Below are 13,943 nucleotides of genomic sequence, written 5' to 3' on the forward strand. Positions count from 1 at the left end.
CAAGCAGTCGTTCCCTTAGGCGTACAGAGGTCCGCTCGATCTCTACACCACACTGATCCTTGACGGCCGAGACGACGTTTTCTGCGTGTGTAACCTCATCCAGTTGCTTGCGCTGGAGGGTCACTTCCACACCCAACGACCTCACCTGAGCGCCGTCTTCCAAGACCTCTTGAGCAAACTTCCTGTACGTCACCCCGCTGGATTGTGCACCTCGTTTCAGAACCAATATCATTTCGCCGATCTTGGTGCGTCTAACGCTGCGAACATCCTGTCCTAATTTCGAGAGGCTTTCGGCCGCCCGCATCGATTTGAGGATTTCGGCATAACTGTCCTTGTTGGTTTTTTTTTTGCTAAAAGCGAATTAATTTTGTTGAGTTTTCATCAACTGGAAATTTCAGCAATCCAAGATGCTGAAACCTCACAACCTGAAACTCAATCCTCAAGCTTTTTCAAAAAAAATTAAGCAATCCAGACATTTTTGAAAATTATTACAGACTTCTTAGAAAAACACTTGGCATCCCTGGCTGGATGCCTAGACCTGTCGTCGTCCCCACCCCCAACGGTAGCAGTGATCAAATGCAGCACTCATCGCAGCGCATTGCCAACATGTCTGATCACGCCTGTTCTTTACGGCCCGACGTTCGACGGGAGAATGAACTCGCTCGAGGAATGATATTCTTTAAATAGTCGAGGATGAAGTCATTCATAGAAGCGTAGTGTGCTGGGTGCTCAAATATGTCGTACGAGACGCTATAGGCACGATGTTACTTGTCTGGCAAAAGAGCAATTGATTCAAACAGGCACGCGGCACATTTATTTATAACTCTTCGTGTTCTCCCTATTGACGGCTCTGCCGGGGATAGATTGACTGATGTATGGGAGTTTTCACGTTTTCCGAGATCTATTCATTTGCGCTTGTTTTTCAATAGTGTGCTAATTTACTTTAGAGCCTTATTATTAGTATTGAGATCGATCCTGAGCCAGCAGGCTCTACGCAGTTTTGGAATTCCACACGCACATAACCATAACGTCGTCACAGGCGCTAATATATTTATTTTGCATTGAAATTTTTTTTTAAATGGAGTCGAAAATATAAGCTTGCTGATTCCTAAAACTTTTTCCTTCAGTATTTTTTCATTGGCCCGCGAAAAAATCCGACCTACCTACCTATTCGGTCAATTCTATTTAATATTTGCCGCGTCAAATCCAGAAGAACACAACGTAGATACCAATCGTGTCCCGATACGTTATCCATCGAATGTTAGCTTCCTTCCGGGAGCGAGTCTTCGACGAAAAAACATTTACGGAAATTGCAATGTGTCTGTGGTAATGGAAGGAAAGCCAATAACGGATGTCATCATGATGAAAGATTATAAAACGACGATTTTCATCTGTATTAGACCAGTGCATCCAAGTTTATTTGATATGCGCTCTTTAGCTTCGTTGAGACGAGGATTGAATAAAACTTCAACTTGTATTTTTGATTTTTAAACATTAAAACATGCGACGACATGTACTTTGTTTAGTCAAAAGCATTGCACACTTTAAAGCTCTGCAAATTGTTACAGTACAAATGAGATCGATCAGGGCGTTCGCAGAATCCCTGCTCTCGGATCAGCGGTAGCAGATTCTGCTCCGGGTCTCGGCTCTCGTCCGGATGGGGATGGTTCAGTTCCGGCTCCATTCGTCCCTCACAACCATCCACGGAGTAAGTTTCCCGCAAATCGGCAATCTGTTTCGAATTCGGCATCTCGTTGGCCGACTGCCGACAGGGACACCCCTTCAAATTGTGATATTCACTGCCGTTGCTGGTGCTACGAGCGCCGACCCCTCGGTCAAAGTTAGTCGTTTTGTACTGTTGCAGTGGCTGGGGTTGCTGATGTAGCTGTTCGTGGCAGTGGTTCTGGTAGAATCCTCCACCACCACTACCACCGCCGAAACCGCCAACCGTCGTCGCGAATGGCCGCATGTTGTGCTTGTTGCGGATTGATGATGTAGCGTAGCTCGACCGTACCGAGCTAACACGTGTAAACATCGACAGAGTCTTATCTATCGAGTGGTCCTGGTGTGAACTGAGACCTCGTCCCCGGAACGGATACCGTTTGCGAAACTCACGTTTAAACTTTTCCTGGAATCGGGGAGAGAAAGAGGGTAATATGAGATTATGAATTATGTTGTAGTATTGTTTATAGATTGTAGGCAATGATTTCATGAATCAGTCGGATGGTAAGAGATATCTAACAATAAACTTTTTAAAGTGTTTCATAAAGTCTTCAACAAAGAATAATCTGCTGAAATCTGTTAAAATATAGAACATCAGAGAATGAAACAAATCTCGCTTTGTACTTCGGACTGATTACAGGCGATAACATCCATTAGCGTACAAAACGAAATGAAAAAAGTTCGAGTATCTTTCACGCCAGCTTGTATTAAAAACATTACTTTGTTAATGACCAAATGGAAGATTATTTTCACTTTCTGGTTCTGAATATGGGGTGAACTCCGATGGAACGCGAAATTCATATTATGAAAACACTTTCTGTTATGATGGTTATGATCCTCTAGAATAGTCTTCCGCAATCTCGGCGCCAACGTGAACGTCTTTTGGTTTAAACAGCTATGCATTCCTCGTGCGTATTTTCTATAAAACACGCAAATTTCAATCTATCAGCAACAATTTTCGAAAAACGCACAGCGACAAAAATACAGTGTAAACAATACTGAACTGCTTCTACCCAAAATTTCAAGAAAAAATACCCAATGGGTGATTTTCTCTAGCGTTTCTTCCGTGATGTAATTTATTTTCGTTTTTTTTTATGAGGATGAACAATATGTGTAGCCTGTCGATGAACCACAGAAAATTGAATAATTTTTTTCTTCCTATTATAGTGAAGCAAAGTTAGCGAATTTATCAGTAATATATAAGCTTTTTTGGCTTTCATGACGTCATTTTCCGAAACTCACTGTTTGCTATATTCCGGTCGTCAGTAGAGCTGATAGTTTTTTTTTTGATTTTTTAGTATTTTACACTCGCGGTTATTTTTATTCTCGTTTTATCTGTATATCGTTTTATTCGGTAGTACGTGTGCATTGAAATTTCGTGACTTCAAGCACGGTGTGATTCGTGAAAGTGATTGTTTTTGGTTGTGATTTTTGTTGTCACTTGACATTATCACTGCACAGACGTTACGCTTAATTTTTTCGTCAAAAGCGACATCTGCTGGTGGGTAGTTGAGTTGTCGCACGTTGCGTGCAAGTTCGCTTCCATTGACGCACGTTACCCGTTAGCGTTTTCCTGCGCATATTGCATACCCGCTAGGCGTTATTTCTACATCAACAGCATGGCTTGTAAGAACTGCTCGAAAGTGGTTAATGATTCTGATCGAATCACATGTCGTGGATACTGCGGAAATTCGTTCCACATGATATGCGTCAAGATGGATTATGATGTTCGTGACGTCCTGGGAACCCACCCACGGAATCTATTCTGGATGTACGACGGCTGTGCTGACTTATTCTCGAATGATAAATTCCGTAGAATGGCTTCGCGTTGTTGCGACATAGTGCCTGACGACAATTCTCTGAAATCTATAAAGAACGACATAGCTGATTTGTAAGATGGCGTCAAAGCTCTCTCGGTTAAAGTTGACTCAAAACCGCTATCCCCAACTATAACGCCTTGGAAACGTATTGCTGAGTATAATCCAGTTTCAAACACGCCTAAGCGCAAACGCGAAGATGATTCGCTCAAAACAAAAATTCCTAATATTCGTGGATCCAAAGCTGCGTTTGAAACAATAAAAACAATTTCACCACCTGAGGAGCTGTTATGGGTTTACTTGTCAGCATTCGATCCCAGCACGACGGATGATGAAGTTTCTATCCTTGTGAAAGATTGTCTGGGGGAGAATCTGCAACCGCGAATAGTTCGTCTTGTTCCTAAGGACAAGGATCTCTCATCTTTGAGCTTCATTACTTTCAAAGTTGGCATTAGCAAATCATACAGGGATAAGGCTCTGTCCAAAGACTCTTGGCCGGAGAACATCTACTTTCGTGAATTTGTGACCAATTCAAAAATCCAACGACCTATCAACAGGATTGCGGCGGAGAAGAATCCATCTGGTGGTGGACAGTAGCGCCAAGCTGTTCCGGATAAACTCATCTGTCCAACTTCTTGTATCCCGGCGAGCGATTTAGGTTTACCTGGCGAATCGGCGACTTCTTCTGTGTCAGGTAAAGCCAAGAAGGGTATATGTCCTTCCGAAGCAATACAAGATGCTGCACGCCCTCAATGTAAATTTCACTTACAGTCTGCTGATGAACACAACTCTACCGCCGCTGTGAATCTTCAATGTCAAAAACAAAATTTGGATCCCATCGTAACGAGCTCGTCTCTTCATAGCACATTCGGCTCTACAACGATCACAGAAGGACTAAGCACTCTATGCTATGCTGGTATGACTCATCGCACCCTGGGACGCACTGCAGCTAGCACTATGGAAGCCCTTGATCCCCCTGCCACAGTCGAGCCATTGCAGCCAGCGTTCACCAGTCGTCCCGGTCCTGTGTGCAGGAGTGGTGAAGGGGTCTTCCAAATCGATACCAACGGCAATCAATCGCGGCATTCAAACCTACAAATATATTACCAGAATGCCGGTGGTATGAATTCAGTAATCGAAGATTATTTGGTAGCAAGTTCGGATGAATGCTTCGACATAATCGCCCTCACAGAGACGTGGCTCAGCGATAGCACTCTGTCAGTGCAAGCATTTGGTGCCAACTACGATGTTTTCTGAACTGATCGCAGCTCACGCAACAGTCTCAAGGCTACCGGCGGCGGGGTACTTGTGGCTATCCATCGTCGATTGAAAGCGCAACTGATTGACGATACTTTGGGGGTCTGTGTCGAGCAGGTGTGGGTGCGAATCAAACTGGCTGGCTACGCACTTTTTCTTTGCGTGGTTTATCTTCCACCGGACCGCACTCGCGATTCGACATTGATTGATTCACCTACTGAGTCACTGGAACGGATTTCCGCTCAAGCAAGCCCGGTTGATGAGATCCTGATTGTTGGTGATTTCAATTTCTCCGGATTAAAATGGCGCTCTGCTTCTGACGGATTTATGTTCGCTGATCCCGAACTGTCATCTTTTCATGCTGGTATCACCAGTTTGCTTGACTGTTACAGTCTAAATCTGCTGCGCCAAACGAATAATGTGGTGAACGAGAACAACAGAATCCTTGATCTCTGTTTTTCGAGCAAATCTGACTACGCGCCAAAAGTTACCGCAGCACCGTTCCCCCTGGTAAAGACTGTTAGACACCACCCTCCCCTGCATATATTGCTTGAAGCGATTCGAGTGAAGCATGACTGCAATGCTTCTGACACCGTCAGCTATAATTTTAGAAAAGCCAACTATAATAGCATTATTGACTTCCTGTCGAATATCCACTGGACTGAAATTCTCGACAATGATGATGTCAATGTTGCAGTGCAGACCTTCCCCAATGTTATGAGCTATGCTATCGATCGCTATGTACCCAAAAGAAGTGGCCTTCAATCTAAGCACCCAGCGTGGCACAATGCCGAGCTGAGACGGTTAAAAGCGACTAAAAGAGCCGCTCTGAAGAAGTACTCCAAGTTTGGAGGCTACGTGCTGCGACAACACTACGTTCATGGTAACCAAGTCTATAAAAAGACATCGAAGCGTTGCCATGCCGATTACATGCGAAACGTGCAACGTAAGTTGAAGTCCGAACCTAAAACATTCTGGAAGCATGTAAACGAGCAAAGAAAGGAATCCGGGTTGCCTTCAACGATGAGCTATGGAGGACGTATGAGCTCTAGTTTACAGAAGATCTGCCAACTATTCTCTGAAAAGTTCGCGAGTGTTTTCTCCAACGAGAAACTGACACCGACCCAGGCTTCACGCGCGGCTCTCAATGTACCTCAATCATACCAGTCTTTGAACTCTATCAATATCGACAATAATATGGTACAACTGGCGATTAGCAAAATGAAGGCTTCAACCTCAGCAGGCCCAGATGGTATACCAACTATTATTCTAAAAAAATGCTCTGCCGGTCTAATTGAACCTCTTTGCCATCTGTTTGAATTGTCGCTAACAACCGGAGTATTTCCCGAACTCTGGAAATCCTCCTTCATGTTTCCAGTTCACAAAAAAGGTGATAAAAAGGTAGTTGACAACTACCGTGGTATTACAACGCTAAGCGCAGTTCCTAAGCTGTTTGAAATGGCTGTGTTGGAACCCATCTCCAGCCACTGCAAACAGTATATCTCCGAGACTCAGCATGGATTTATGCCGAAACGTTCAACATCTACAAATCTTCTGTCGTTCACAACATATGTTACAGATGCTATGTCGGACGGCCTTCAAACTGACGTTATCTACACGGACCTTTCAGCTGCTTGTGACAAGATAAATCACGCTATTGCAGTGGCAAAATTGGATAGACTTGGCTTTGGTACTAATATTCTCCGTTGGATGCAATCGTATCTCAGTGATCGTCGTCTAGCAGTCAAGATAGGTGATCAGGCCCGACGAGAGGGGGGGGTCAGGGGGGGGGGGCAACTACCCTGGGGCCCGGGTCTGTTTTGGGGGCCCGCATTTTTAACTGAATTAAATTTATTTTAATTTAATTGATGAAGTTTATTGTTTCTGTCGACACTGCAAATATATTACAATCAACTACTTCAACTTAAGCGGCATTAATTGGGTTCGCAATAATACATCATTTCTGTACCCAGACTCATCACACTCATCAACTAACACGTGTATCACTCAGCTACTCGACGGTTACAGCACCGCGGGGCTAGTTCAACTATGTGACGTCACTAATGACAACAACTGTATTTTGGATCTTTGCTTTGGAAGCCAGGAGCTCTCCGATCACTTTGCCGTTTGTCGTGCTCCAGCTCCTCTCGTTAAACTATGCCAACACCACCCTGCTCTTCATTGTTTTCTCCGAAAATGTGTACCTTGTACATTCGAAGATACCACTGAGAAACTGACATATGCCTATCGCAAGACAGATATTCGAGGAATGCACCTTTTCTTGTCTCGTATCAATTGGAATGAAATCTTGCCACAATCTGATGCAAACGCAGCGGCTGAAATTGTTTCGAACGTACTGATTTATGCTATCGACCAGTTTACTCCTAAAAAACTCAATCATGGCTGTGAATATCCTCCATGGTCGAATCGTACACTAAAAAAGTTTAAATTGGCCAAAAGGTCAGCTCTAAAAAAGTTTTCGAAATACCGAACCGATATGCAAAGAATCAGAATCTTTTTAAATCATTGTTACAAGAGACTTAATAAGTCTCTCTTCAATTCCTACCTTCATCGTATTCAGAGTCACCTTCGTAACAATCCAAAAAAGTTTTGGAATTACGTTAATGAACAGAGGCGTGAGTCAGGTTTACCCACTTCTATGTCGCTGGGTGATTTAGAAGCGACTTCATTGCCGGACATCTGTGAGTTATTTCGCCAACAATTCAGCAGTGTTTTTACCAATGATACTCTTAATAATCAACAAGTCTCCGCAGCAGCCGACAACATTCCCCGTAGGACTAGTATTGGACCTCATTTCACGATATCTTCCGATATTGTACAAAAAGCTTGCACAAAACTCAAGTGTTCTAACACTCCTAGACCTGACGGAATCCCATCATCTATCATTAAAAAATGCTCGTCGTTGCTTTGCCTACCTCTGTCCGTCGTTTTCAATATATCGTTAAGTTCCGGAGTGTTTCCTACCATCTAGAAATCATCTTACGTTTTTCCGGTTTATAAAAAAGGATCCAAAAGCGAAGTTCCCGATTACCGAGGAATCGCATCTTTATGTGCACTATCGAAATTATTGGAGCTCATCGTTCTCGAGTTTTTGACACATTGTTGTTCTAGATACATCTCAGAAACTCAACACGGTTTCATTCCCAGGCGATCTACTTGCACTAATTTAGTAGCCTACACCTCATTTATCGCTCGCTCGCTACAGGATCGATTGCAGGCTGATGCAATATACACCGATCTGTCGGCCGCCTTCAATAAAATCAACCAATGGCTTCGATCTTACTTGTCAGGCCGTAAAATGTCTGTTAAAATCGGGAATCATTTATCCTCATCCTTCGACGTAACGTCCGGCGTACCTCAAGGCAGCCATATCGGTCCTTATATTTTCCTTCTATACATAAACGATCTGGATTCATTGATTAAGTGCTTCAAGGTGTCTTATGCCGATGATTATAAGTTATTCCATGTAGTTAAAAGTTACTCTGATGCTTTGTTTTTGCAATCTCAGTTAGACATTTTCGCTAATTGGTGCATGACTAACAGGATGGTTTTGAATGCCTCGAAGTGTTCTGTGATTACGTTTGCACGAAAACGCTCCATCGTAACATTCGACTACACTATCTTGCAAAACAAATTAAAAAGAGAAACTACAGTGAAAGATTTAGTGGCTCTTGTGGATTCAAAGCTTACATTTAAGGATCACATTGCTTTTATTTCGTCTAAGGCTTCGCGTAATCTAGGAGTTATTTTTAGGGTTACTAAGCATTTGACTAACGTACAGTGCTTAAAAACGTTGTACTGCTCGCTCGTTCGTTCCACACTGGAATACGCCGCCGTTGTTTGGGCTCCTTTCTACAAGAACAGCATTCAACGCATCGAGAGTATTGAGCGTAAATTTGTGCGTTTTGCGCTGCGCCACCTGCCTTGGAGCGATCCCTACAATCTGCCCAGATACGAAGATCGTTGCAACCTCATTGGTCTTGAAACACTGTCTTTGCGCCGCAATGTGACCAAAGCGTCTTTTGTCTCTGATCTGTTATTGTCTCGCATTGACTGCCCTGATTTACTCCGCCTTCTCAACATTGATATTCGCCTCCGAAACCTTCGTTCCTACTCTTTTGTCCGTCTTCCAGTGTCTCGTACTAATTATGGCAAAAATGAACCCGTCAGCAGCATGTGTAGAGTGTTCAATCAATGTTACAATGTCTTTGACTTCAATTTGTCTCGCACTTCTTTAAAAAAATTGTTTTCGCGCACCCTTTCCCAAACCTGATAGTGTTAGCCAATTTTTTATGTTAATGTTAATACTTTACCTATGTAAGATAGAGTTTAAGAAGTGTTTATTTTAAGCAGTGTTTAGTGTTAGTCATTGTATCATTTGGTTTGTTTGTTAAATGTTGATACCTAAAAGATAGAGGTTTTGTGCCTACGGGAGAAGGAGCTTTTGAAAATCCACTCCCGCGGGTTTTTCCCTCTCAATAATAATAACTACGTTCCAATCGTTCCAATGGTTTTCTGAAGTACGTGAACGCAACCCAATTAGATTCATTTAACACTGCAATAGAACCATTCTGGTTTCATTTATCGCAAGTGTTTGTCAAAGTGTACAGTATGAAGTTGTTTACAATTTATCATATTCTTAGCTAATGTTACTAATAAAAGTTGGATATTTTCGGAATGGGGTTGACGAGTAGATGACGAAAATCAATGAATGAAGCCACTTTGAAAACCAAGATGGCGAATTCCAGTTAAGACATCTCTATAACCTAAAATATTGACATTTTCGAAAAAGATAATCATAGAATTGATATAGGTATATTGATTTGTGATGCGGATGATATGATTATAGAAAACTTCTCTGAACCAGAAGACGCTATATTAGCCTTCAAAAGGGCATCGCTCATCTACTCGGCAAACCCGCTTAAAAATACCCTCATAGTTTATACAGATATTGTTTGAAATAGCCCCAAGGTACCATTTCTATCATCTACTCATTAAGCCCGCTTCAAAAATTCCCAAATTGTTTGGGTTATCGAGATTATTGTTCAATCGGAAGTCTCCATCCTGGATTTCAAAAAGGTGCCAAATATCCATTTTCATCATGTACTTGTCAAGCCCGTTCCGGAAATACCCATATTGTTAGGGTTATCGATAATGTTGCTCAACCAACGAATTTTGATAAGAATGTGAAGCGAATTTTTTATGATCTAAATCCCAAAAAACGAACTAATTCAATTTACGAACCCTTGGCTTGGTCCGTAAATAGAGGTTCCAGTGTACACATTTGATGCAGAAAAATGTGGGAATTGAACTAGATACTTATTCTACCTATTAGTATTCACCAAAAGTTGAAACTCTTTCTCTCACAACTCTCTGTCTCAGTCTTTCTAACAGCAGACTTCGCTGTTGGATCCCATTCATCGCATTCGGAATGTTTTCTCTCTGAATGTTGGCACAAATGTAACAACTGATTCCAAAACCGATTTTACCATGTTCAGAAACCAATAAAGAAAATTCGTTCAGGTCATAGTGACAACTGCAATAGCTGCATCCAGTGCCTCAAAATCATCAACATGTACCAACAATAAGAAACAAGGCAGCATCAGTGGTGCGAAATTTTACATTCAGTTGCCTATTTCTGATTAATTTGCTGAATTTAATATTCAGTTTCAATGCTTCCCTCATTCATTCACTTCCAAACTGACTGAAATTTTATGCAGAATCGAATGGTTGAGTGCAGAGGAAATATAAATTCACTCACAAACCAAAGCATTCATTTGTTATTATGTGGACAGTTTGAAAGCAGAAGTTCTTTTACATTTTCGAGCATAACTGAACTGCATAATCTATATCTGGTGCACTTTTGCTTGATGATCTCAGAGCGGACGGACGAGGAAAACAAACAAACCTTCGATTCATCGCGGCGGGAATAAATAGAATTTTATTTCTCTTTCAAGCTCACGAAGGGATGTCAATTTTTCTAAGCTCGGATTCTGAGCAGCATTAACGATGGTAGCATTAACGTGCGTCAAGGGAGTATGAACGATGGCGATATGGACTGTATGGCAATGTCGCAAAAAAGGTTTCCAATTGCAATGGCAAATCGGACGCAAGTCATTCTAATCGCCAGCCACAAACAAATATTCCTTTATTATTTTTATTTTTTTCATCTATTACTTATTTAAAATACTGACGACTCTGGTAAGCTAACGCATTGAATCGTATCAAATAAACAATTTTCATAAAAAATAGTTTAATTGAAACGGTTGCATTTGTATAGTTCCTCTAATCGATGTTGAAATAAGAAGTCATATATGGTACGGCCCGTCAGTACTTCGAACCCCGGGGCCCGGCGCGGCTCTCGACGGCCCTGTAGGTGATTGTGTATCCGAAGAGTTCTTTGTTTCATCTGGTATTCCGCAAGGCAGCCATCTCGGTCCATTGATTTTTCTTCTGTATTTCAACGACGTTAACTTTTGTTTAGAAGGACCACGGTTGTCTTCCGCCGACGACCTCAAGGTATACCATAGAATCCGGAATACTGATGATGCAGCTTTCCTTCAACGCCAACTGGAAACCTTTGCGGAATGGTGCGAGATCAACCGAATGACCCTAAACCCCAAGAAATGTACGGTCATTACGTTCTCGAGGAAAAAAACGCCAATTCGATTCGATTACTGTCTAGCTGAATCCACAATTGACAGAGCGAATTGTGTCAAAGATCTCGGAGTTTTTCTCGATGAACAACTGACGTTTAAACAGCATATCAGCTATATTGTCGCAAAGGCATCACGCTGTTTGGGGTTCATAATGAGAATATCTAAGCACTTTTCAGATATTTACTGCTTGAAATCTCTCTACTGCTCACTCGTTCGATCAACTCTGGAATATTGTTCAGTTGTGTGGAACCCTCATTATGTCAACGGTGTCCATCGAATTGAGACAGTACAGCGCAGATTTGTTCGGTTTGCCCTTCGTCGATTGCCTTGGAGCAACCCTCACCAGCTTCCAAGTTACGAAAGCCGGGGTTTGCTTATTGGACTCGATACATTGCAAGTGCGACGAGATCTATTCCGTGCTATGACGATTTCGGATATTTTGCAAGATCGAATTGACTGCCCCGAGCTTCTCAGTGCGATAAACATGAACGTTCGCCCTCGCGCCCTTCGCAATAATTTATTCCTCCGATTACCTCTTCGCCGGACTAACTATGGAGTAAACGGTGCCATCATTGGTTTGCAGCGGACCTTCAACAGAGTGTCATCCGAGTTCGATCTTCACATTCCACGTAGTAGATTACAATTTGACTTTTTAAATAGATTAAGAAATTATCATTAGGACCACACTGTGTCTGTTGATATTAATTAATTATAAATAAATAAATATGGGAAGTTTGGTTTTTACTGTGTTGACGGTGTAATCAATTAGTTTTTATGTCTGATCACAAATCGACATATTTTTATGTGTAATATCTGGTTGTGCAAAAATATTTTTAATTTATGTAGAGTGAGAAAGTGGGTCCACAACAATAAATAACAAGTGCTGTTAATCTGTGGTTCGGAAAAGGAGATATTTGTAAAATTTCAGACTCCATAACCGCTGCTAAGTGTCTGTTTTGTTATCATTTTTTGCCCGGGCCAAATGCCCGTGGATACGAACGCAGAAGAAAAAGAGCCCGGCAGCTCTAGCCAGCCGTGTGCTCAGTGCGCTACGCCTATTACAGATGGTCATGCAAGTGTTGAATGCTTCGGTCGATGTAAATTATCGATCCATGTACGTTGCCTACCCGGGGCGACGGAAGAAGAAATAGTGCTATTGCAGAAGATCCACAATGCCGTGTTCGTGTGCGATGCGTGTCTAGCGTTGAATGAGTTCGAGGATAGGCACAGTGAAAAACGACTAGATGAAATTGCCAAAAAATTAGATGATCTCGCGGGTGTTATGGAAATGGCAAAAAATTTCAAACAAACAGTGAAAAAGATAGTATGTGAAGAAATAGTGCGAATTAATAAACGGTCTACTGACGCTGGTGGAGATAAGGATGAGCTGCCTCGACGTATACTTACGCGATCATCTGCCAAGCGGAGGAAAGTGGATGAGTGTGAAAACCACAACGACGAAACGCCAAAAACAAGCTTTGCGGATGCGGTGAAAGGTCGAACCGACAACAAAACTCTAGAACAAATCAAGAGAAAGGATTCCATTCAAAAGCCCGACCCAGTAGTCATCATAAGACCAAAAGAAGGCATACAGGTTGACGATGCGCGTGCTGAGCTGCGAAGGAAAGTGGATGCTCGAAGTGTGAATGTAAAACGAGTGACTAACGGCAAGAATGGTGAGGTTGTAATTGCGCTGAAAGATGATGAAAGTGTTGAGCTGTTGAAGAAACACGTAGAGCAAAACATGGACGGCAAATACGATGTCAGTGTCAGGGAGAATTTACGACCTACTAGCAAACTAGTCGGCATGAGTGATGTACTGGATGAAAATGAGCTGAGAGACACATTAGTGAGCCAAAACGACGTCTTTGAAAACCTGACGCACTTCAAGCTTCGAAAAGCATACCGCAATGAGAAATTTCAGTTCAACAACTGCAGCGCTATCATTGAACTCGATGCTAAAACGTTCACAGCGGTCATGCAGAAAGGAAAACTTAATTGCGGGTGGGACCGATGCAGAGTGCTTGATGGACTGCAGGTGACAAGATGCTTTAAATGTTGCGGATACAACCACAAGAGCAATGAATGCAAAGCAGAAACTTCAAAGTGCCCAATCTGCAGTGAAAACCACCCCGTGAAAGAATGCAAATCCAAGACGCAGAAATGTGCAAACTGTGAAAATCTCAACATTAAGAGAAAGCTTACCATTGACACAAATCACGCTGCTTGGAGTGTCCTTTGCCCGGTTTACACTAAACACTTAGAAAAGCGGAAAAACATGATTGATTATTCAAAGTAGCAATCATTGTACAGTTCCAAAGATCGTACCATCAACAACGTTCATCTGCTTCCCACGGAACTTGCCCGTCATGGCAGCGGCCTTCTCCGGTCAGATCCACAATTGCAGCATGCCGATGGGTGCAAACAGCCCGATTCCATCAACGACGTTCTTTTGGTGTCTACGGAA

General features: G+C 42.4%; 1 protein-coding gene across 3 annotated transcripts in view; it reads right to left on the minus strand.

Moving 5' to 3' along the window:
* Positions 1-1,384: 1,384 nt before the first annotated feature.
* LOC131691307 (RYamide receptor-like) overlaps positions 1,385-13,943 on the minus strand; it is a 139,560-nt gene continuing 127,001 nt past the window's right edge. For all 3 annotated transcript variants that reach the window (XM_058977597.1, XM_058977596.1, XM_058977595.1), the window contains one exon: positions 1,385-2,128. In XM_058977597.1, coding sequence (XP_058833580.1) covers positions 1,523-2,128 — 606 coding nt within the window. In that variant the 3' untranslated portion in view covers positions 1,385-1,522. The remainder of the gene's footprint in view (positions 2,129-13,943) is intronic.

This window comes from Topomyia yanbarensis, chromosome 3 (assembly GCF_030247195.1).
Source record: "Topomyia yanbarensis strain Yona2022 chromosome 3, ASM3024719v1, whole genome shotgun sequence".
NCBI lineage: Eukaryota > Metazoa > Arthropoda > Insecta > Diptera > Culicidae > Topomyia > Topomyia yanbarensis.